The sequence below is a fragment of the Apodemus sylvaticus genome, chromosome 4 (assembly GCF_947179515.1).
Source record: "Apodemus sylvaticus chromosome 4, mApoSyl1.1, whole genome shotgun sequence".
NCBI lineage: Eukaryota > Metazoa > Chordata > Mammalia > Rodentia > Muridae > Apodemus > Apodemus sylvaticus.
This window is the reverse complement of record NC_067475.1, coordinates 149924146-149949511: the sequence shown is the minus strand read 5'-3', so window position 1 is coordinate 149949511 and position 25366 is coordinate 149924146. Positions and strand designations below refer to the sequence as shown.

At 44.0% G+C, this 25366-nt stretch overlaps 1 protein-coding gene across 2 annotated transcripts in view; it reads left to right on the top strand.

Annotated features, from left to right (window-relative positions):
• The first annotated feature begins 784 nt into the window (after positions 1-784).
• Positions 785-25366, top strand: part of Trim55 (tripartite motif containing 55) — a 43069-nt gene continuing 18487 nt past the window's right edge. The window contains exons 1-9 of one of the 2 annotated variants that reach the window (XM_052180759.1): positions 785-952; positions 1443-1615; positions 9075-9240; positions 11501-11596; positions 20117-20350; positions 20601-20623; positions 20748-20872; positions 22243-22484; positions 23519-23806. In XM_052180759.1, coding sequence (XP_052036719.1) covers positions 785-952; positions 1443-1615; positions 9075-9240; positions 11501-11596; positions 20117-20350; positions 20601-20623; positions 20748-20872; positions 22243-22484; positions 23519-23806 — 1515 coding nt within the window. The remainder of the gene's footprint in view (positions 953-1442; positions 1616-9074; positions 9241-11500; positions 11597-20116; positions 20351-20600; positions 20624-20747; positions 20873-22242; positions 22485-23518; positions 23807-25366) is intronic. The other variant, XM_052180760.1, reaches the window with a different exon arrangement.

Genomic DNA, 25366 nt, shown 5'->3' with positions numbered 1-25366 from the left:
AAGCATGTGCACAACATGTTCACCACCACACATGTAAACCTACATTCAGACACATAAACATGCATAAAAAGAAAATGCTTTGGTATATACTTTTATGGTGAAAGCATTTTTAAATTGGAATTTTCCTCTGTTGTAATCTTGGCAAAGATGAAATACTTAATACATCGTGCCTGGCCTTGTACACGGCTGCTCTCGTCAGATCAGGATAGAGATTTCCAGAGCAAGCTTTGCTTGCTTACACCTGCGTACAAAGTTGCTACCATGTTCCTTTGGGTGGCCTGTCCCCTGAAGTCCGAAGAACCGATGCTTCTTTTACAGTCACACTGTGGGGCTGCATTCTGCACAAGCCTGTCGCTAAGTTTTCCCCAAGTGCTCACGAGGGCAGGGCTCAGACACTAAGCAGGCACATTTGCATTTGTTGTTGACAACTGTGGGCTTCAGACTGCCCTCCTTTTATAACCCCTGCTAAATGGGACTTGTAATCCCCTTCCCACCCACTCTCTTTCTCCCCAGGGCAAGAATGTTGTCTCCTGTTCTCCATCACCTGTCAGAATCAATCCTCCTGTCACTGGCTTATATGGACAAGTCAGTCCAGGGTCACGTGACCTTGGGTTGCTAAAAACAGCTCCATCGCCCATTCTGACCAGGCCTAGAACAATGTCCTCTACAGAGAGAGGCATAAAGGACTCTTGATCATACAGTCCTTGGAATTATTTCCAGGAAACACTTACAGAAGCCGTTCAGGAGCACCCTTCCCCCTGCAGCGCTCAGGGACGGCTAGGAAATGAGCACTTCTCTGAATTACAAGTCTTTCTCCAAAGAGCAGCAGACCATGGATAACCTGGAAAAGCAGCTGATCTGCCCCATCTGCCTAGAGATGTTCACCAAGCCCGTGGTTATCCTCCCCTGCCAGCACAACCTGTGCAGGAAATGTGCCAGCGACATCTTCCAGGTAGGTCTGTTTGGAATTCAGAAGCTCTAGAGTGTCCCTCGCTCCTGCATCAGTGTTTGAGATCAAAGCCAGTTCCCTTAGAGAGCTCTCTGAGGCTGTTAGTGTATTTGAATTGTTTCCCCAGATTTAGTCGTCAACCTGCTCCTCACAAACCCTACTGTGTTTTAATTCTAAGAACCATATTTGTCTGTACTAAACCAAAAATGATCCACTGAATCTGTTTAAGAGTTGAACATGAATTACTGCTCAGGCCTGAGCACTGGAGCTGCTGCTTCGAACTCTGGGGTAGGAAAACACAGGGGAAAGCTGCCTCTTGCTGGCCAGGGTGTACTGAAGTTGGCTGTGGACCAGGGAGGGCTTGTGTTTCAGGACCACGTACAGGAAGCCCCGAGGAATTCGTATTGTGTGTAGTGTCAGAGAGTGAAAATAAGTCTCCAAAAAGCTGTCTGTGGGATTACTCAGTTCCTTTTCTCTTGCTTGGCAAGAACAGGCCTCCAACCCGTACTTACCCACAAGAGGAGGCACCACTGTGGCCTCGGGGGGCCGCTTCCGCTGTCCATCCTGCAGGCATGAGGTGGTGTTAGACAGACATGGGGTCTATGGACTGCAGAGGAACCTGCTCGTGGAAAACATCATTGATATCTACAAGCAGGAGTCCACCAGGTAAGAGCTGACCCGAGAGCGAGACTTATTGGATGCTTTGTTTTCGTCTTAGTGGGTTGATACACTGCGTGTTTGTTACCAGCCAAGTGTTAACTGTCCACTAAAAGGCTTTTCCACATCACCCCTTCTCAATGAGACGGAGCTGCCTGTGGAGCAAAGAAGGGAGCTAGTGCGCATGCTTCCGTGCCACCAAAGAGAGTCCTGTCGACAGAGGTGGCATCTACCCCACAGCCTTGTGTTACATTCATTGTAGATGTTAGCCTTTCTTCTAGGCTCCGCCCCACAGTTACCCGGGCAACAGCCAGGTATCCCTGACTCTCTAAAAAGGGGCTGCTCGCCCCCTCCTCACCCTCTTCCTCTCTTGCTCTCTTGCTTTCTTACCTTCTTTCTGTTCTGTGCCTTTTCTCCTCCTTCCCCTCCCCCCTCCACGTGGTGCTCATGGCCTCTCCCTCTCCCCTTCCCTCCCCCTCCCCTCCCCCTCCCCTTCCCCTCCCCCTCTCTTCTCCCTCCCCCTTCCCCTTTTCCCTCCCTCTCCCTCTCCCCTCCCCTCCCCTCCCCCTTCCCTTTCTCCCTCCCCCTCTCCTCCCTCTTCCCTTCCTCTCCCCTTCCCCTTCTCCCTCCCCCTCCCCTCCCCTTCTCCCTCCCCCTCCCTCTCCCCTTCCCTTCCCCTCCCTCTCCCCTCCCCCTTCTCTTTCCCCCTCCTCCTCCCCTCCCTCTCCCTCTCCTATCTCCCATGGCTGGCACCTCAGGGAGAAGGGAAGCTTCAGCATGGGCCCACAGAGGCACCCCCTTCCCCACACCATACCAAGACTCCACCAAACACATCCCTGGCTTTCATTTTTATAAAACACAATAGACATGATGACATATTGCCAGTTCCTAAACTCCACATCCTTTGATACAGAAAACCTCTAGCACAAACATGTATATAAGTTAAGAAACAAAATATCCCAGTTCCTAGGTATCTTGCCTTATAGCAGTCTAAACAACAGTAACACACTTTAAAAACACTCTGGCATCATTAACTCTCATGATACTGGCTCTTTGGGACGTTCAAGGCAAAACCTAAACAAAGCTGGTCTTCAGGAGTGTCATTTACAGAAATGAGAAGGGGAATGCATTTCAGGCAGTTTCTCTGCTACTAAATACTAAATAGCACGGACTTGCTGATTGATTCGCGTGCCACACGCATCCATTCACTAGAACATTTAGAAAGTCCTCTTATTTATCACACCACATAAGCTTTATATTCATGGGGATGAAACTAGAGTTTATTCCTAAAAGGCAGGGTGTAAAGACCCCTATCTCTATCCTACACAGGTCATTTGAGTCAAAAACGTTGGTAGCCGTACGGAAATTGTGTAGAAATGGCCCCGTTGTGATCCTTATTACAAGAGGCCTGTGCTTATTAAACATCTGCAGGGCTATAAACGCCATGCACTCTTTGGAGGAAAGTTGTTCAATTAATGTAACATGTAATTATTGTGATTATTATGGCCATCAGTTTCTGCTCAAGATTCAGAACTAAATTAGATAGCACCAGGCTATAGCCGGAAGTGCGGAGGAACGGCTGAAGGCCCACCACAGCCACCTGTTTCCCTTGCCTCCTAATCGCTTCACCAGAAGGAAAGTGTGACCCTGTTACCGATCAGGATCAGAATGCTTTGTATTTTGTTGTGTCCAACAGTTATCCCAGTGGATACATCTGCAAACCATTCCCACACCAAAGGCTTGGGCAACATTACCAAAGAAGGGGTGGAAAGAACCTTAAGAGCCAGCAGAGTTTGCATGAGACTGTGTTTCCTATTAATGTCAGAAGCCACCCCCATTACTGCCCGCACAACAGGGCTGCTTACACATGAGCCAGACAAGGAAAACAACAACAGACATGCAAAAGTGGATGGGGAATGACCACAAGGCTTCAACTCACAAAGAGCTACAGGCAGCCAAGCAGTGCTGAGAGCAGGGACTGTCTTCCCCCGGAAGAACACGCCAACGGGTTACCCAACAGCATCAGCCATGCCTAAAAACATGCTAACAGTAAAATTGTATAACCTGAGAAGGTCTTATTTAGAAATGCATACACGTATATCATGCAATACCAATGTAAAACGAGCCCATGAGTATGAAGGAGGAAGAGGGTAGATGGGAGGGTTTGGAGGGAGGGGAGGGAAGGGAGAGATGATGTCTCCTTAAGAGATTACGCTGGCAACTAGACAGTATCCAATTATTTAAAGGCATTTCTGTGACAACGGTTTCAGCATCACATCCAGTGCCTTTCACAGAGTAGGGACTCCACAACGTTAGCTCTGTAAGCAACACAGACAAGCATACCAGAGTATTCTATGTTTTATTTATTACAATGATTTTTCTGTCCCTCTACTCACCTGGTGGGAACTTCAAATATGAACATAATAGTATTTCCTATGAAATCTAGAGGACAGGAAATGTTAAACCGTGTGTTAGTAAAACTATCTTACCAATGAAGTCAGCCTGGTGCCCCTTCAAGGGCTGGGGAGCAAACGGTAGAGACACAGTGAGTCAAATCCCTACCACTAAAGAAAAAGCCCACTGAAACAGGGATACTTTTGTGATTATCAACTTCTGACATTGTTTATTAAACTCAAGTTGTTTTTGGAGTTGCCTAGAAGGGGCTTAGTCACATAAAACTGGCTGTTACTGAAACTGGGAATCATAATAGACCTGAATCCCAAGCCTTGAGATATATTAGGCGACCTTAGAATAACCGAGTATACAGAATACACTGTCCCCAGGTATAGACTTTAGTACTGTCAACAGAACGGGGAAACACTGCCGCAGTGGGTTTTTGAGCTGTCGTTCAACCTTGGCCTCATACAGAAGAGCTGGACTCTTGACAAATGCTGGCCTTATCTAGCATTCTGTATGGTGATGCACTCTCCAGTTTGGACTGGGCAGGAGAAGGTACTAATTTGGTTAATATTATTATTGAACACAGTGGCTAATTTGTTAATATGATTAACAAAATGACTCAGTGTTGTGTGTTACACTCTGTTCAGAAGCTTTACTTGTGAATCAGGTGTGAGTCTTAGATCTTCCCCCAAATCTCTGAGGTGGCTTCTATCATCACCCTACCAAATTGTGTTTGTGAGTGTGTGTGTGTGTGTGAGAGAGAGAGGGGGGGGTCTGTAAGGATGCTTAGAGTTAATTTCAGGTTCTTACACTTGCAGGGCAAGTACTCTACTGACTCAGACATTTCCCCAGCCCTTTTAAATGCTCCAATGGGAGTGAAATTTGTAAATATTTTAATTTTAAAAGAGTCTTAAGACTAAAAGACTAAAAGAGTCTGAGAAGAGTTGTCCCTATCTTTCTCTCTCACGCTCCTTAAAATTTTTATTTTTTCGTTTTTATTTATTTTTTGCTTATTCACTTTACATCCCATTCACTGCCTCCTCCCAGTCATCCTCTCCCACAATCCTTCCTCCGTGCCCCTGTCTCCTTCTCTCTGAGCAGGTGGGGGGCTTCCTGGGGGTTCCCCCAACCCTAGTACTTCAAGTCTATGTGAGGCTCAGTGCAACCTCTCCCGCTGATGCCAGACAAGGCAGTCCAGCTAGAAGAACATATCTCACAGACAGGCAACATCTTTTGGGACAGCCTCTGCTCCAGCTGTTCCACATCCAGGTGAAAACCGAGCTGCACATCTGCTACATATGTGTGGGGGTCTCTCACACTCTCAACTCTCACTTCCCAAATGCTATAACTTAATGTTCCTAGCTACATCCTGCTGTTTATCACCAATGACAACTGTGTTGCTGGTTTGTCTTTTTGTAACAAAACCAAAAATTTTTAGATTTTTGATTTTATTTTATATGTATGCATGTTTTGCCTGGATGCATGTATGTGTACGACGTATGTGCCAGACACTTGTAAAGGTCAAAAGAGAGTGCCTACTCCCCCATAACTAGAGTTATGCACAGTGATAAGCTTACCACACAGGTGCTAGGAAACAAACTCTGGTCCTCTGCAAGAACAATATGAGCTTTTAACCATTGAGACAACTCTCCCTTCCCATGTGTATCTTACCGTGATGTTCCTATTCCCTGTTTTTGCTTTTCTGTGTTAGGCATTGACTATCAGCCTTCTGCTGCAGAGTGAGGCCTTTCAGTGCTCTGCCCTACTCTCTGCCTAGGAATTGCTCTTGTTTATTCCCCTTCACCCCATGTCGTCCTCTCTTGGCTTACAGTGTTGCTTTATGGAGCACATTTACGTATGCAGTCTCTTAAAACGTCTTCCTCATCAGCTGTCCTGCCCTTATACCCACACCTTCACCATATCCCATAGCAGTTCTACTACAGATTCTGGCTGCAGTTCCTGAAACGTCCTAGGACTCCCAGCTTCCTGTAAACATCTGTCTAGCGGAAAATCAGCAGGAATTATCTAGATGTTTCCAGTTTTCAGCACTTGGCAGACGTCTATCCGTTGTCATGTTGCCTTTTGTGTTTATTGTTTTATGTGTTATGTATTATTTCCTTGCTCTCCTTACGGAGGTTCCCACAGGAAACACCGATGACTCTGCTCCTTCGCCACACCTAGTCAGAAGACCCTTAGTCTTTTTCTAAATGAGAGAAACTGGTGTCGAAGGTTTCATCCTGCACTTAAGGCCATACACCAACACGTGCAGAAACTGAGCTGGAATTCCACTTTCAGCTCCCTTTAACACAGCAGCATTAACTGAACCTCCTCACCAGGACTCCCGTTCAATCTTCAGTGAAGGTTGTGCTAACCCCAGAGACCTAGCAGACAGGAGAGAACAATGTGCAGGTCCCCACAGTACGGAACAGTGAGCGGCACTTCCAACACTCGCCCCGAGCCTGGAACCGCACTGCGTTCTCAGCCATTCGAAGAGACAGTGCTTCCAGCCTCAATCCTCTGTGCCCAACTTGTTTCCGATCTGTTATTTGGTGTAAGTTGCATGCAGGATTTTGCTTATGTACTTATTTAGAAGACATTGGTGACTTTAGACCCATGTTGTCCCTAAACAAAGCAAAAGCAAAAAGCCAAACCAAGCCAAACCAACAACAAAACTACTAACAAAATAAAGGAGGCAATTCTCAATGTATTATGAGAAAAGAAGAGTAAATTGAATCATGAGAAAAAATAAAATATAACAGTCTGGCTGTTTCCACGTGCTCAATACGTGTGTGTTTCCTGCAGTCCAGCTTTGTAACCTCATAGCTGCTGACATCATAACAGCACAAGGGCATTAGCAATATGGGCTAATCTGGACCTACCTAGGAAGATAAAGGGCATTAGCATGCCTGTGCTGTTGTATTCCAGCAAATATGCTCCAGACTCCAGCAAAGCCCAAGTTAACATAATGTACAGGATGGCTTTGATCAGGCAGAGGCCAGCTTGTGAATCCTACTCTCCAGATGACCTCAAATTCTCTATAAATTCTGGTTTCCTCTCAATATTTCAGCAGGGCTCTTCTCCGTGAGGCTCTGCTCTGTAGACCGCCTGCGGCTACATGTGAACTGGGTTGCCTGAAAGAGAATTTTGAGGTTAAGGCGAAAGAGATTTGAGTCAAGGCGGGAAATCCGGTCAAGACTGACTTTAATATTTTTAAGGCATGTTACATAGTCATGGGGGAATCAACCACCCCTCCCAGAAGTCGGTCACATCAAAGGCGGGGCTGTGAATTTTCTTTAGCTCCAGGTCTCAGCGGGTCGCCTGCCTTCAGACTGGCGAGTCTGTGTTGGGAGTCGGGTAAAACCGCCTTGGGGCAGTGTCGGTAGTCGAGGTGAGGCGCCTTTTTGTTCACAGGAACAAAGGCCGGAGTAGCCATCGAAAGAGTTGGGAGTTGCCAGCCAGCTTAGTTGTGGGGGAAGAGACACTGCTCTAGGCACAGGCTATTCAGAAAAGAAAGGAAAAGGGGAAAAAAAAAGACTGGGACAAACCTGGGGAAGGGAAACAATCTTCCCATTCATGGCCATGCTTCCTTGCTTGAGTCCCAGATATGTGAGTGAACCAGGAGGGATAGATAGATTTCCTGAATATATGCAGCTATGGACCAGCCAAAAATTCCTCTTGTAAAATCTTGGGCCTAGAACCTCATGAAGCTACCATAGCAGACCTAGATATTTCCCAGCATTTATTGGTGCCAATGTCAAATACTATCCAGTACAGTAGAGACATAACATTATGTCCTCTGCCTTCTGAGCCTGGGCCTGCAGTTACATAATCGAACTTGCCAATACCATGGTGTTCAAACACTTGGATTCATGACCCACAGTAGAAGTATGTTTTACATTGCAATATATCATTCACATCTGAATGATATTATATATATATATGTGTGTATGTGTATATGTATATATGTATATATATATGTTGGTCTCACATATGTACATTTACATTATGCAGTGCACATATATAATTCACACGCACACTTGAAACAAAACCTTCGCATCAGTACTTTTCATTCTCACTATAAGCAATTCATAGTTTGGTGTTCTATTCCAGATTTTAGCAATCCTGTCCATTACTTGATAAACTGATTTCACATTCATATAATCTTGTGGTTAAGAAACGTATTTCAATAGCAACGAAAAAAACGTAGTGGCTGTAGTGAGATGCTTCTAAATAGCTATATTTAGGAATATGAGGAAACTTCTGAACTTGGATTTATTTTCAATTTCTAACAATCTGAGCCTTAACTTTAAAAGATTTATGTGTACTTGTTTATAGTGTGTGTGTGTGTATGTGTGTGTGTGTGTGTGTGTGTGTAATAGATACTCACAGGGAGGACAACTTACAGGAGTCAGTTCTCTCCTTCTACATGTAGGACCTGGGATTGACTGAGACCAGCAGACTTGGTAGCAAGTGCCCTTCCTTACCCATTAAGCCATCTTGCCAGACTCAGTCTTTATATGGGATACATAAAATATTCTGGGTTTTATGTAAGGAAGCTACACCCACAGCTACCTAGTTCTGTTTCTTCTTGGCCCCTCAATTCTCAGACTTGTGGGTGGGAACGATTTCTGGGGCTAGAGGCCAGAGGGGTAGCATGGAGCACTTCCACTAGTCTAAAACGAGATGCAGCTTATCAGTAGCTTCCACTTCTTCACCATAGGAAGATCACATGAGACACCTGCAAGCTCATCTGTGGGCACAGAGCCGGAGTGAGTTCCAAATGCTGGCCGGAGACCAGTGTTGAGCTTTCAGGAATTCCACGGGGCAGTTTTTAAATTTTGAACAGAGGCAAACACACTATAAAATTTGGTCTCAAGTGCTCAAGCAGATGGAGGTTTGACAGCACTTCCCACCCAACTAAACATGAAAGGGCTCTGGGAGTCTTCAGGATAGGGTTGGAAGGTTAGGGACCAATAGGGTTTGCAAAGGGAAGCTACTGATAAGCTGCCACCCCTCTGCTTCGCCCTGGTGGAGGCTGATAGCTACTTATCTTCTTACCTCCTCCCAGGCCAGAAAAAAAATTGGACCAGCCCATGTGTGAGGAGCATGAAGAGGAACGCATCAACATCTATTGTCTGAACTGTGAAGTGCCCACCTGCTCCTTGTGCAAGGTTTTTGGCGCTCATAAGGACTGCCAGGTGGCTCCCCTGACTCATGTCTTCCAGAGGCAGAAGGTAGGGAGTTCAATTCCTCTCCTCAGCCCACTGTAAGCACTAGTGAGTTAGCTCCGTGTGACCAAAGAGGGGACTGCAACAAAGGGGAGGATAGATGTGGAAGGCCCAACAGGAAGTAGAAGGCCTCACAGGAAATGGAAGGCCCCACAGGAAGTAGAAGGCCTCACAGGAAGTAGAAGGCCCTACAGGAAGTAGAGGGCCTCACAGGAAGTGGAAGCCTCATAGGAAGTAGTAGACCTGAGAGGAAGTGGAAGGCCCACAGGAAATGGAAGGCCTCACAGGAAATTGTCTTACAGTTTGTCTCAAATTCCATTCCCCTCAAGGTTATGGAGTTGTCCAGAGGAGTGGCCAGAGAAAAATGAGAAAAAAGTACAGAAGGGTTGGGTCACTCTCTGTGACCTTCAGAGGTGGCTAAAGATATATAGCGTTAGGGGGCTGATCAAATACAAGCTGATAAAGATGACTTGGAGTCAAACCTGCAGATAAGAATGAGATGGTTTTCACTCTCCCTTTTATTGTTTATCAATAAATGTTCTCTTGCCTTCTTCAAAGCCTTTTCTCACCAATTCCTTGTGTATGAGACTCATAATAATGGCACACAGCTACAAAATAGCTTAAAGTCTGTGCCTCCCGCTGGTCTTCAAAGCACTCTTTGAATGTAGTACACGCCCCTCACCCCAGGAACTAGATCTGAACCTCCTCACTCTAACTCAACACAGTCTTTATAGTATCTTATCAGCCCTGAACCATGCAGCAGCCGTGTAGAATTTACACATATATGCAGGTAAAGATGTGTGTGTGTGTGTGTGTGTGTGTGTGTGTGTGTGTGTGTGTCAATAGGTCCATCACATCTCAATTTCTTTCACTTAGAATCACTGGTTTCAATTTTATATCAGAGACCAGAGTTGAAATCAATTTGGAAGCCAAACTCTGTGACACCTGTTAAGACCAGCAACCATGATTTGTATTTGTAGCTGTTATTTGTTTTTAACTTATTTTTTATTTTCTTTGCCCCTACCCCTTAGCTCCAAGGCCCAGCATGGTAGAACTGTGAATCCATGGGATGGGCAGAAGGACAGGAAGTAGGAGTCCCAGCCTTTTCTTTGGTCAGAGTAGCTTCTTGTTTACTAATAGGTTTCTGTGTTACCGCTCACATGTAGAGAAGACTATGGGTTTCAAATGCCTTACACCCAGGTTTATTAGACCTCTGCTTTCAAATGTGGGAAAATTCAGGTTTATATTGGTTATACGTCTTTCTCAGTAACCTGGAGGCGTTTAGGCCAAAGGGAGATGAGGGCCAGATTTCCCAAGTCCCCATTTTGCACTCCTTGTGGCTCCAAGTCTAGTTTAGGAGGAGGGTAAAAAGGAACAGGAAACTACTTTTGGGGTCAAAAAACAGGAATTTTAAAATACAATTTAAAGTTGTATTGTCTCTGCGAAAGCCAGTCATATGTTACAGTTTTAAGTTTGTGCCACAGTCTAGTGAGCACTTGCATGTATCTTACTGTGTTAGCATAGTAGGATTGAAATACACATACACCCGATAGGTGAATATTTACTGCATTGACCACTCAAGTAAAACTAGTCCTGAACTGCAATAGACAAAAAAATTCATTTTGAGTTCCATATCTGTGTCTGTCACATTGTTCCACTTACGCAATGTTGAGCAGGCTCCAACTTCAATATACTATTAGTGATAGCTTACAATTAGGCTTTCTTTGGGTTTTTAACAGAATCTAGTTCTCCATCAATAACATTAAAATTGTGGAGCCTCTTCCCACACAGAGCCAAGCACATATCAAAATTTGCTTGCAAAATCAAGAGGCTCACAGGTTCCTCATGACTGACTCCAGCCTCAGTCTTTAGATGGGATTAATTATATTTTCTGGGTTTTGTATAAGGAGTCATATCCTACACATACTTCTTATAGGTACTTAATTAACACCTTAATTAATAATGACAGAAAATCTGGCTTTCCTTGGCCACCTTCATCCTCAGACTTCTTTTCTGGGGCCAGAGGCTGGAGGGGTCGCACTCAGCAATCCCACCAACCTGAACTGGAGATGAAGCTCATGACCGCGTCCTCTTCTTCACCCATGGTAACAACACGTCTCGGGAGGAATCCATGAGCTTGGGGCTTCTTTGTAGGCTTGTTTACTCCTTAGGGATAAACTGCCCTTGAGGGCGATGCTGTGGGCAGGCCGTACCGTCCATGACGAGAAAAGCCCTACTATCTTGAGTCTTGTTTTCTCTTCGTTAGTCAGAGCTCAGTGACGGTATTGCTGTACTTGTGGGAAGCAACGACAGAATCCAGGGCGTGATCAGCCAACTGGAGGACACCTGCAAAACTATTGAGGTAAGTCAGCTGGTTCAAAGGGAATCAAAACCGATCCTGACACCGCGAGGGCATAGTGAGTGTCTCGGCAATGCACTAGAAATCCCCTCCCAGTGTTCCATTCTTTCCCTGCTCCCTGATATATCTCTGAAACACTTCCTGGTGCTTTAGAGAACTTACCTCGCAGCTTGATGAGGTAGATTTTTTTTTTACCATAGTTGCTCAGACCGTTGTTGCATGCGTGCTCTTCCTCAGTCAACTCCTTTTGAAAGATTAGCAACAAGACGAACCGGCAGCCAGCGAGGGAAATGAGTACTGTTGCTACTGTCTAACAAGATTTCTTGATGGCAACCTAAACAGTCTTCAGATAGGCTGACTGGTGCTTCAGGAAGTCTTGTAAAGGTGTGAGCTAAACACCTGTGCTCTCCTGGCAGTCATCATGAGGACCCTGAGGAGGAGAAAAATCTCCCCCGATAGTGGCTAACAGGCTGAGGTACTAAACACTCAACTTTTGGTACACCCTCCTCATTGTTGTGTTTAGGCCTCTCTCGTTACCTCTCGTTCCCTGTGCGTGTGCATTCTTATAAAATATAGATTGTTTTATATATGTGTGTCTTAGTTACTTTTCTGTTGCTAGGAAGAGAGAGACATCATGACCAAGGCAACTTATAAAAGAAAGCATTTAACTGAGGACTTGCTTACAGTTTCAGGGGTTCATTACATCTCAGTTATTGTGAGGAGCATGGCAGCAGGCTGGGATGGAACTGTAGCAGTAGCTGAGAACCTACATCTTATCTTCAAGTTCAAGGCAGAGAGACCGAGCCTGGCCCAGGCTTTTGAAACTTTATAGCCTACCCCCGTTGACACTCTTCCTCCAATAAGGCCAGGCCTCCTCATCCTTCCAGAAAACGGTCCACCAACTGGGGACCAAACATTCACATACACAAGCCTGTGGGCACCATTCTTGTTCAAGCCAGCAATTTTACAAGTGCTATTGCATGGTAGTTTCTTTGTGTTTCGAATCTAGAATTATGTTTTTAAGACCCATCCATATTACTGTAAGCTGGTCCGCTGTCTTGCTTTCCTTTTCTGTGAAGAGGGCACAATCACACTTATTCTGCAGAGATTACAGACTCAATGAAGATGCTCATCACAGTACCTGGCATGAAGTGTGTAGCCTTATTACTTTTCTATTATCAGTCTAAGGCCATTTCCTAGAGGATGGCTTCAGGACTTCAGTTAGTTGTAATCATCCCATCTTAGAATTGCGCATCACCAAAATAAATTTCCTTTCTTCTCCATGCTCATATTACTAAAAATATCTTTGATACATGGAGATTTACTTACGGAAGAAATGTTTTCTCTTAGTGGAGAGCCCAGGAGATTCAGAAATGGACAATATAAACTGTTTCCTCTTATTTACAATGAAGATCAGTCAGTCACTGGCCGTGAATCAGCAGTCTACTGTGGGCTAGGCTGAGTCTGGTGTGCTATAAATAGCCTGTTACTTGTGTTGAGAGATGCAATCTCTTGCCACCTCCTGGGACTCTCTGTGGAGAGTCTGGCTTCCTGTCTGGGATAAAGACATCAAAAGATGTGTGGAAAGTCCTGTGGTCCACTGAAGTCTTGAGCGGGGGAAACAATTTGATTCTTGCTGTGTTAGGGAGGACAACAGGCATCTCTCACAGAGGCCAGCCAGGGTCTCAGCGGGAAGCAGCTGTCTCTAGTTACACTTGAGGGCAAGCCAAGAAAGTACAGGTTTAAAGCTAAATCAGCAGAAGGGGTTTAGTTAGGGACAGTGTGGAGAATAGCCAAGGTCAGAGTCATCACCCTTTCTTACCGGTAATGACTCCATCCAACACGGCACACTTTTCTACAGATTTCTAAAGAAGGCATATTATCACTTCTTCCAAGTCATTAAGAGGTTGGTGGTCTTTAAAGTGTTAATTTTCATACCAGGTTTGGTGACACACACCTCTAATCCCAGCGACTCAGGAAGGTGTGTCAGGGGGATTAGAAGTTCTAGAGTAGCCTGTATAAAAATAAAACAAAAATAAAAACTGGCTGAGGATGAAGAGTGATTTTCAGGTACACAAAGTCACCTAGTTCAGTTCCCAGTGCTTTGAAGAAAAATAAAATCTATCCATGTTCATGTGTTTATTTCAGTTGTTGGACTTCTTAAGAAATAAGATTAAAAAAACAAGGCATCATTGGTATAGGGTTATGCATATTGTGTAGAATATATTGTTTTATACATGACCATTTTGAATGTTTACATTCATGTCTAACTAGTACTTTCATGGGAGGAATAGTCAAGAGGAAAATACTAAAGGACCAGGACTTTTAATAGCAGGACTGGATTTGGAAGTTTTGTTATTTGTTTGTTTGTGACAGATTATCAGCTGTAGCCTAGGTTGGCCTTGAAATCATGGTAATGTCCTTTCTCTGCCTTCTGAATACTGGGAATAGAGACATAAACCATCTTGCCTGGCAATTTCCAATGCCTTATTTATGTATTTCTCTGTTTCCCACTATTGTCAAGTGAGTCTGCTATTTTAATAGCTAGTAACAACCAGTTGTGAATGAGCAGATGTGTGAATAAACATGTGTTTCATGTGGAGATGTAGGGATCATTAAATGTGATTCCTATGCTCGGTTTCAAAAGGTTTGAGACCAGGTGAGCATCCACCTTTCATGCCTATAACCCTCACAGGGTGATGGGAGATGGAACAGCTTTATGTTATTTGTTCTTCAACTTCCCTGCTTTATGGTGGCATGGTAATACCATTTTACACGGTTGTGATGATAAAATTGGGGGAAAGAGCACATTCAAGGAAATTAGTGGTATATCATGCCACCTGGAATCATCACGGACTGTGTACGCTTGTCTGAATGACAAGGTGACTTACTAGAGTCTGTTGTAAATGCAGTAAGAAGATTATCAGGGTCCTGCTTAGTCAAAGTGGCAAAGTCGAGCAGCTCACCCCAGGAAGAAAATTGCGAATGAATGGGAAGTTGGCATTTACTCTCTTCTTGTGAGAACTCCAAATACTGGTAGAAAGGGAGAAAGAACACTTCCTGCATTCACGCTATTTGCAGAGTGCAGTCAGCTAAACTTCTGCTCATCAAGCCCCATGACTTTCCTGAGTCTATGTTCTCCTGTCCTCGAGCTTCACAGGGCTTACCTAGGGAGATTTTACAGGGTCTGGACCAGCCCAGAAAAGCCATGGTGCCAATGATATAAATAGCAAGCAGTTTATAAATGCCACGTGTCACGTAACGATCCTCCTCAGGAGAAGGAATAATGCAATTCAGCAGCATGAGCATCAGTTGGGAGACCTCAAACTCTGGTCAATACAGAGTTATACACGGATGAGCAAGAGACCAGGCTGAGAGGGCAGAGGCTGAAGCTCGGCCTGAGCCTAATGGTTCAGTTTGCTCCTTTATTAGAAACATTCTGCTCTGTGTTCATGGGACTTCTCTAAGTGTTATTAACTGGAGGCTTGCCAACGAATGCTTGGGTTTGCTATCTGCATTTCACTTAAGATGGTTCTTTGTTCAGTATTATTAGCTTGATGTCTGTCTTCTCTTTGGTGGTGGTGGTGGGTGGAATGGGACTCTTGAAGTGCTGTATCTCACATGCAGCTGCATTTCTGCACAAGTGTGTCCAGATGAATGCTGGAGGAATGTGGTGGAGACATACATGGGTGGTGGCACGGCAGTTGTCAGTGACAAGTGGCCAGGCTCCGGCGTTATCTTCGGGCTATTTTAGACACAGAGCTGTACTCCTTACATGGTGAAGGCAGCAGTCATAATCACTTGAGAATTCTTCGGCCTTGCCTATGGCACATGCCTAAACTGGGTCTCATGTTTATGTCTTACTTCTGTTGGTGACACTCGAAAACTGGCTGGGAATGGAGAGAGGAATGTTGTAGCTTGAAGAACATCAAAAAAATATCTCCACATTTCTAAGTTACAGAGCCTTGGAGCTGGAGAGTTAGAGAGACATCACCAATTATCCAATCTGACCTGTCATTTGTATACACAACTTCTTTTTGACAATTGTCATGAGGTTAAGTGGTTTCCATAACTTTGGTGTTTTGAGGAGTAAACCCTGTAGCATGCAGAGTTCACTAATGAGTAAGACTGTTGTTGATGGTTTTTCCCTCCCAGCAGCCTGAATAGCACCTATGAAAACTATTCCACAGGGAGAGAGCCTCCAGCTCAGTTCCACATTGATTATGTCCTGCAACCAATGTATGTGATCTTAATTTACTAGCTAAGCACACACATGCAGGTACAAGATGCATGTACACACACACACACACACACACACACACACACACACACACACATGCACACACACAGCGTAGAAACCAGAGACATCAAAAAGAAGAAAATGGAAGCTATATGAAAAAATAAACTTGCAAGTTCATGAACTATGCATCTTACTTAAATCGCTATATTGAGAAGTAGGGGAGGAAGGATGGGAAATTGGCCCTAATCTATGATCAAGTACTATAATAAAGAACTATGGTAAAAATCCTGGAGTACAACAATGTTTTGTGGAGAAGAGGAAAATATGTTTGTGCTCACAGTTTTTTTTTTTTTCAGTCAATAACCATCCTTCAAAGTTTCCTATCTACAGAGACATAGATACAAAGAAATCTACAGTTTCCCATGAAGGCCACATTTCCCTGTTCTACTTTCCATGTTACTACACTGTGACCACTGAGAAGCCTGCAGTTACTACACTGTGACCACGGAGAGGAGTGCAGTTACTACACTGTGACCATGGAGAGGAGTGCAGTTACTACACTGTGACCATGGAGAGGAGGGCAATTACTACACAGTGACCATGGAGAGGAGGGCAGTTACTACACAGTGACCATGGAGAGGAGGGCAGTTACTACACTGTGACCATGGAGAGGAGGGCAGTTACTACACTGTGACCATGGAGAGGAGTGCAGTTACTACACTGTGACCATGGAGAGGAGGGCAGTTACTACACAGTGACCATGTAGAGGAGTGCAGGTTCATATTTACTGAGACACAGGAAGTTTTTTATTCAGAATGATTGACTATTTTAGTAGGTAGTAAATGCCTGTTCCTTGATTGACCTAAGAAAACTGATAGTCAGGGTGTTTATTGTTTGTTGATAGCATTCTTGTGATCCTGTCCCCAAGATAGAAGGGCACCAAGTCAGGCACAGAGGGAACAGAAGGAATAAGTGAGACTTGCCATTCCAAAGCATTTCCTGTGTAACCACATTGGGTTACGTAGAAATTATATTTTATCAAAGCTTCAGAGTTCCAATGTTAGGATTCCACAGGTGAAGGCTGAATTTTCACACTTCAGAGGAAGGTTTTTGTTTTTGTTTTTGTCACAGTCTGCAGAGAATATGTTAAAGGCCAAATAGGCAAGAGGAGAATGTGCCCCTTTTCTGTTAGAAATTAGATATAGTAGATCTAATAAATGGCCTTTGTTCAGTTCACAGACATTTTTTTCAGTTTTTTTAAAATTTTTTTTATTCGATATAATTTATTTACATTTCAAATGATTTCCCCTTTTCTAGCCCCCCACTCCCGGAAAGTCCCGTAAGCCCCCTTCTCTTCCCCTGTCCTCCCACACACCCCTTCCCACTTCCCTGTTCTGGTTTTGCCGAATACTGCTTCACTGAGTCTTTCCAGAACCAAGGGCCACTCCTCCTTTCTTCTTGTACCTCATTTGATGTGTGGTTTTAAGTTTTAATTTTTTCATTATTTGGGTCTAAATAGTGAGTTCCAGAACAGCCAGAACTACATAAAGAAACTTTGAATCAAACAGCAACAACAACAACAACAACAACAACAACAAGAAGCCAAAACCCAAAACCCAAGCATTTTTAAAAAATTTTTTTGACAAAAATCTCATGGGTATAATGTACTTTGATCATATCTTCCTCCCAATACCTCTCTCTGAATATGTTCTTCCCAAAACTTTCTCCTACTTTTTGTTTTTATATTACTGTATTCACTTAGGTTGTTTGCAGGAACCCACGTGTGGGGCTCTTCGCTGCAGCATGGACACCTTAGCAGTGGTAATAATCCTGAAAGGAATCCAACCTCCCAGCAGCCATTAACTGCCAATAGCTCCTATGTAGTAGAATTCCCTCCCCCAATTAATTTAAATATTAGTACAACAAGAAGCCTGTGATTGGACAGGGAAAAGGAAGGAGGAGCTAAGAGTTTCAGAGATGGAGGCAGGAAGAGAGGAGGAGGAGGAGGAGAAGGAGGAGGAGGAGGAGGAGGAGGAGAGAAGATGGATGAGAAGAGGATGAACCTTATCCACGTGGCTTTCTATAGCCACAGGTAGCTATGAATATCATAAAAGGATAGAACTGTTGGGATAACTTGTCTAATCTAGGTGGGCAGCTTGTATCATCATCAATTGGCTCTGAAATTATTGTGTGGGCATCTTGTGAATTGAGAATTTATTTATATATAAAACTGATAATTATAAGCGTCTAGAGTTTTGATTTATTGTGTTACAGGGATTTGTGACGGCTAGTTGCAGGGGATAGATGGCTGGAAAGGTACAAGGGGCTCTGAGTCAGGCGAAGTGGAGCTGGAAAGACCACCGCCTGGGGCTAGCCATCGAGGCAGCAAAACCACCGGGCCAGAGAGTAGCCGGTGCTAGTGAGGATGGTGCCGGTTTTTTAGTATTCCTCGAAACACTCCGAAGCCAGGGTAAAGACTCAGAAGCCCTTTTCCCCTAAACAATGCTAGCAGCTTGATCTTGTGCAGGTCTTGATAAGTAACTATAGCTTCTGTGAGTTCAGGAGTGCCCCAGCCATGTCATGTCCACAAGATAGCATTTTATAGCATTTCTCCTGTCTTGGACTCTTATATTCCGCCCCCCCCTCACCCAATCCCTGCTTCTATGATGTTCTTTGGCTTTGAATAAGGAAATGGCATAAATGTAGCATTTAGGGACAGGCAACCAACCCCCACTTATTCTCAACACTTAGACCAGTTATGAGTATCTACATTAACTATGCCCAACACCATGGGAGGAACCAGACACACTCTTACAGAAGTTTAGGGAACTCATGACTGGTACTACAATCCTGGTCTAAGAGTCATGTCTCGGGAGGTCATACACCCTAGGTGGAAACCTACTATTCTATTATTTGTTTACAGAATGGGCATGTTCTTAAACTGCCATCTAATATGCACGTTTATACTTATAGATTAGATTGCAGTAGGCTGACACACATTGTAAGAGAGGGTCTTTATTCCAGCATTTCCCTCTCTTTAGCAGATGTAGGTGTGTCATAGGTGGTGACTATATGCCTCACGAGTCCATGTTACATCACAACTAACAGTCCAGCTCTTCCATTCATCGGCCTTTGGTTTTTCCAGCTTTAGGAGTGTGTGTGTGTGTGTGTGTGTGTGTGTGTGCCAGTGTCTTAAGATCTGACTGTTCCTGTGTCCTGGGCCTCAGGGCTGCATGCAGGTTGGGATATACAGTTGTCTTACTTCACTTTCTTGCTGTGGCAACCCAAGTAACTTATGTCTGACACCTGTGATCTCACCAGGACCTTTAGCTCACGCTCTTGCAGCTTAGTAAACCCTGTCCCCTGTGCTGCCAGGCCTCGATTTCTACTTATGTTTTGAGTGTATACATATGTGTGTGTGTGTATACATATATATGTGTGTGTGTGTGTAGGTAGGTAGGTAGATAAATATAGATAGATATAGATAGATATATTATAGATATGTATATAGATGTAGATTAGATATAGATATGGATATGGATATGGATATGGATATGGATATAGATATAGATATAGATATAGATATAGATGTAGATATAGATATAGATATAGATATAGATATAGATATAGATATAGATATAGATATAGATATAGATATAGATATAGATATAGATATAGAGTCATTCTTGGAAATAGGCTCTGGGTCTGTCTACAAGTGTAAGTATGCTCCACAAATGCATAAAAAAGCTTTGTACCCTTTTATTTTATTGTTTGAATGCTTTGCCTGTTCCCACAGAAGTTAGAAGAGGACATTGGATGCCCTGGAGCTGGGGCTACTGATGGTTGTGAGCCACCATGTGGGTGACAGGAATTGAACCCAGGTCTTCTGTAAGCATAACCAGCACCCTTAACTAGCAAGGCATCCTCTATCCCTTCCCTAATTGTTTAATGGTATGTGAGTTGGCTTGTTTTATGTTTGCTTGTTTGAAATTGGGTTTGGTTTTTTTTTTTTTTTTTTTTTTTTTTTTTTTGGTTTTGGTTTGTTTTCGTTATTCTATTTCCACTGGTAGAAGTGTGTCATAGGTGGTGACTATTATGGAATTTCAGAAAGTTAAACAGCGATATTCCGCTTTCAAACTTTAGCACAGTGCTGACACCTACAGAGACAGCCGAAGGGGGAAGGAAAAGGACATGTCTTCTGTAGGTCAATGCTCTCATCTCCTAAAATGTCCAGGCAACTTCCCGCACGACCCATTTGTAACCTTCGTTAACCCAACTGGCAGGAGTGCTGCAGAAAGCAGAAACAGGACCTGTGTGAGAAGTTCGATCACCTATACGGCATCCTGGAGGAGAGGAAGACCGAAATGACTCAAGCCATCACCCGAACACAAGAGGAGAAACTGGAGCACGTCCGGACTCTTATCAGAAAGTATTCTGAGCACCTGGAGAACGTATCGAAGTTGGTGGAGTCAGGAATCCAGTTCATGGATGAGCCCGAAATGGCGGTGTTTCTGCAGGTAATGCTTTCTGGCAGCAGAGACACAAACCCGAAGGGATGGGGGGTGCTAGGGATGAACTGTGATCACATTTTCACCCTTTTATTCATATCTCATTTAAAAGTCTATTTCATTACCTGAAAGCTTCATCCATTTGATATTAAGTAGAGAGGGACCCAAGCTGGGAGATTTAGACTCACAAGTGGAGGAATTAAGTCTCGCCAACTTCATGCAAAGAAATCAAATAAGCTCCTCTCTGTTGCTTTTACAGAATGCCAAGACCCTGTTGCAAAAGTGAGTACTTTCGCTTTGATTGAACAGCACGCTTTTCTTTTCTTTCTTTCTTTCTTTTTTTTTTTTTACCCAAGGTCACCAGACTTTAAACAGTAACAGAAAATAACAAGTGTCTCTATTGCAGGATTGTGGAAGCATCGACGGCATTTCAGATGGAGAAAATAGAACAAGGCTATGAGATCATGAGCAACTTCACAGTCAATCTCAATAGAGAAGAAAAAATTATCCGCGAAATTGACTTTTCTAGAGGTGTGTTACGTCTTTGACTATCTGTTTCGCGTTGCATGTGTGCGAAAGCTGCTGCGTGAGCAGAATGGGAGGTGTGCAAAGCCCTCCGGATGGACATGCAGACCTCCACAGGACCACAACCCCTCCAATGGGCTGCTCAGTCTTACCAGAGGACCACACAGCCGGCCTTCGCCTGTTTATTTCTATAGTATTTAAATGTCATTATCAAGAGTCTGACTCTGGGTAATGAAATCCTTAATAATTGATAAATGATGATAAATTCAACTTCAAGTCTACCTTGCAGTATAAATCATAGTGGTGTAAAGGAAAAAGATTAAGATGACTTGAAAAGAAAACACAGAAGACCTCTGAGCTACGGATGACAGTCTCTCAACCTGAGGATGACATAGTGACAAGCCACAGAGTCTGTCATAGTGTGGAATTAGGATAGAGTCTGTGAGCTATAACTGTGTCTTTCACTTTAGGCTCAGAATTCCCACTCTTGAAAATATCCTGCTAAAATGCTTGAGGGGAGACAATAACTCTGGCTCTGACTCCAGTTGTCACTGCCTTTACTCGTACCAACATAAAAGAGGAATGCAAACAGTGCTGAGTCAGACCTCCAGCTCTGCACCAGCCCCACAGACACACACTTACAGCCAAATCTTCATAATAGATTATTATGGTTTGTGTTAAATAAGCTAAGAAGATAAGATCTGCCGTTCATGTTACTTGAGTGAATTTTAAGGTCAGTAGATTTTAAAAAGTCATAGTATTTATTATAATGAAAAGTGAATGCATTTACGGAATTAAAATAAGCCGTTGTTTTCTGATAAGGAAGAGGGTTGCATTTTCATTTAACAAGACAGAAATAAGTCTATGACAACCTCATCTCTCCTCTCTCCAGTAGCTTACAGAAATGCTGGCTATGGCAGAAATGTGAACAGGCTCTGTGAGTGAGGTTGTATGAGGGGCGGGGCATATAACTTCATACTGGGAATAAAAGCAAAGTAATGATTCTTTTTTTTTTTTTTTTTTTTTTTTTTGGTTTTTTGGTTTTGGTTTTTCTTTTGAGACAGAGTTTCTCTGTATAGCCCTGGCTGTCCTGGAATTCACTCTGTAGACCAGGCTGGCCTGGAACTTAGAAATCCGCTTGCCTCTGCCTCCCAGAGTACTGGGATTACAGGCTTACACCACCACCGCTGTAATTGTTCTTTCATATTGGCCCTGCAAAGGTGCATGTGAGCACCACAAGGTTTCAGCATGGTTGCCCTGGTCCATTGTCAAGTGTCACTTGAAATGACTTCTTGACTTACAGGTGCTAGTTATTAACTGTTTGCATGGCTACTATGATAGTTAATAAAAAGTTTAAAAATATCTTATTTCACTAGAAGATGAAGAGGAAGAAGATGCAGGGGAAATAGATGAAGAAGGAGAAGGAGAGGATTCAGTAGATGTAGAAGAGGCAGAAATTGTTCAAATAGCATCTTCGGGGGAAGAGGAGACTCTGGAAAAAGCTGCGGAGCCCTGTCAGCAGGCTGCAGAGGTCCAGGCTGCCCCAGGGCCACCACTTGCTTCCTCTCCAGAACCACTTTCATCCATGCCACCTGCTGCAGATGTCCTGGTGACACAGGTAACCATTCACTAGTTCCTTCCTGCTAAAGTACCGCGGTGCCAAGTACTCTCAACAACTTATTCTGCTCTAAGAAAAAGATAACTGTGCGTCATACTTATAGGTGGCAGACAAGAGGGGATCAGGACAGTGCCAGTGCCAGGGAGAAATGCCCTCTAGATGACTCAGAAGATTCATCACCAATATTGTTGTTGGCCAGATTTAATGTAATGGCACCTTTCTCCCATCAACACTTTCAGATCTAAGGCAATCTCTGTCAAGAAAGTGCGTGTGTGTGTGTGTGTGTGTGTGTGTGTGTGTGTGTGTGCAATAAGAGTTACTCATTAGAATGTAGTGTACCGTTTGTTCCTTAGTCAATGGAAACATGGAGTACAGTGTAGAACTTATATGAGGTGAGGAATGAAAGTGCTTCTACTTCAGAACCTTGACTCTCGTGTACATAATAGAGGACATCACTAGAGAAACCAGAGTAGTTAGAGCATCTTATCCCGAAACACGACTTTGCCTTCAGGCAAAAAAACTAGAGAACTCAGACATCGAATTCTGTTTGGTACTCTGTCTCCACAGGAATCCAGGATAGAACGCTTTTTATTTCCCAGAACCTTGAACTTCTGAGTATGCCAGCTGCACTGACACTGAGATTAGGGATGACATTAATGAGGGTTGGGGTTGATCAATTAGGTCAGTGTTAATTCTTAAAATCAGGTTTTGCTCCCCCCCCACCAATGCATAATGCCAGAATTAATTCTGGTCGATAATTTGCCATACGTGGTATTTTATATGCAACATTTCACTCAAGGTGTGTGCTTTGCTCCTCTCTGGGCTACCACCTGGGGAAGGCAAGAACAGATACCATGTAGATAACAGTCAGAGCACAGCCCTGTGCTGAGCATTCTGCCCCAGCACCCCAAAGAGCTCAGGGTGTCAAACCCAAAGGGAAATAACACCAACTGCTCTTTCCTCTTTTTCTTTTTCTTTCCTCTTTTTCTTTTTCTTTTTTTTTTTAACTTGCCAACCCGTTTGTTCTGATTAAGGGGGAGGTGGTGCCCATTGGCTCTCAGCAGACCACACAGTCTGAAACTTCAGGCCCTTCAGCACCGGAAACTGCGGATCCCTTGTTTTACCCTAGTTGGTATAAAGGCCAAAGCCGGAAAACCAGCTCCAGCCCACCTTGCACTCCTGGGAGTGAAGGTCTGGGTCAAATAGGGCCTCGGGGTGCTGAGGATTCCAGCGTGCAGTCCGCCCAAGTAGCAGAAGCCGCAGCCAATGAGCAGGCAGCAGTGAGTGGTAAGGAATCTAGCTCAACTGCAGCTACCTCTCAGGTTAGTGTCGACGCTCTCTCTCCTGTCTGTGTGCTTCCCCATACCCGCTGCAGCCCGGCTGGACCAGGCACATCCAGAGAGCGAAGGGAAGCCTGGGAAAATGCAGCGCTAGCTCATTCTCCCTCGCTGGCTTGCACTTAAGCATTCTACTCAAGAATAAACAAAGAACCAAATATCGTGGATTCCCTTTGTCCACAGAGACCTTATCCCAGGCTTTCCAGGCGATGGGGCGCAAACCCTCAGGGGAGCATAGCCCTCAGGCTTGCTGCTCAGAGCTGTTTTATTTGCAGTGATCGGCTGGCTGGTGTTGCTGGTTCTTTGTGAGTTCACGTGCCCTTACTCAGCCTTTAAGATCCCCCTGGGCTTCCGAGGACTAATCACCTGCTTTGGAGCATTCCCAGCAATCACCAAGAAACGTATTTGAATTAGTTTAAATTTGCTCTGTGAAATGCTCTTGGATTTGTGTCTTCCGGAAATGAGCTTGCAGTGGTTAGATAGCCGTGGCTCAGTTATATCCTTGTGTTCCTCCAGGCAGGAAAACACAGGCTTTCCTGTATTTGTATAGAAAAACTTGATTAAAAAATATTTGATAATATAGCGTGATAAACTTTTAATTTTACAATGAAAATTTGAAGTCTAAGTCTTCCTTCGAATGCTTGGTTAGATGTCTGTGTGTCTCTAAGAACAGATAGAGCCCGTTTACAGTTTTTTCCTGAGGAAGGATGTTAGACAGGCGGACTCCTAATAATGTGTGTGAGGACTGAGAGTTTCTGGACAAGCTGTCAGTCAACTCGAGTGGGTCTGGACTCCTCCACCCTCAGGTGACTATCTCGTACCTGCTCAAGTGGACCCAGTCTCTCAAGGTGTCAACGGGACATCAGTTTGGAGAGTTGAGTGCCATGTTTGTGTGTCTGGTTGCTATTCACAGATACAAAATGACAAAAGTAAACTTTGTAAAGTAACCTTTCCAGGGCTACTTGTAGGTTAAAACCAAGAAACAAAACAGATGAGATGGACTCATTATTTCTAGACACTTCAGGGAGATTTCTGTATTTGATGAGGAAGAGTTATTTTCTTTAACAGTTGTACGGTATCTCCATGAACAGCGGATAGTAGGTTTCCCATCCGATGCAAAAAAGTTTGTATAAATGACATGTCTAAAGGAAATGCTCTGCGATGATGACAATGAAGATTTCTTCTTGTTTTCTCACAGGAGTTAGCAATCTGCCTAGCTCTTCTGGCTTTTCTCATTCTCCACTACATCTGGAGTCAAATTCAGTGCTTGATTTTTGCTTTTATGGGTAGGAAATATTTTCTTTTCCATTTACTAACATCTCATGCATTTTCATTCATAGTGTTCCTCCTCTGTAGGCTCAGAGATGAATTCCTCAGAAGCCTGAGGCTCAACCTTCTAAAACTGTTTTGGTCATGGCCTCAAGCTCTCTCCCTATAATATGGGGGCCCATGCCCTGTCTCAGAGATACTCCCTCCATTATCCTTGCATGGAGAACCTGGCCCAGAAGTGTGACTCCATAGACAATTATTCAGTATTCCAGTAGG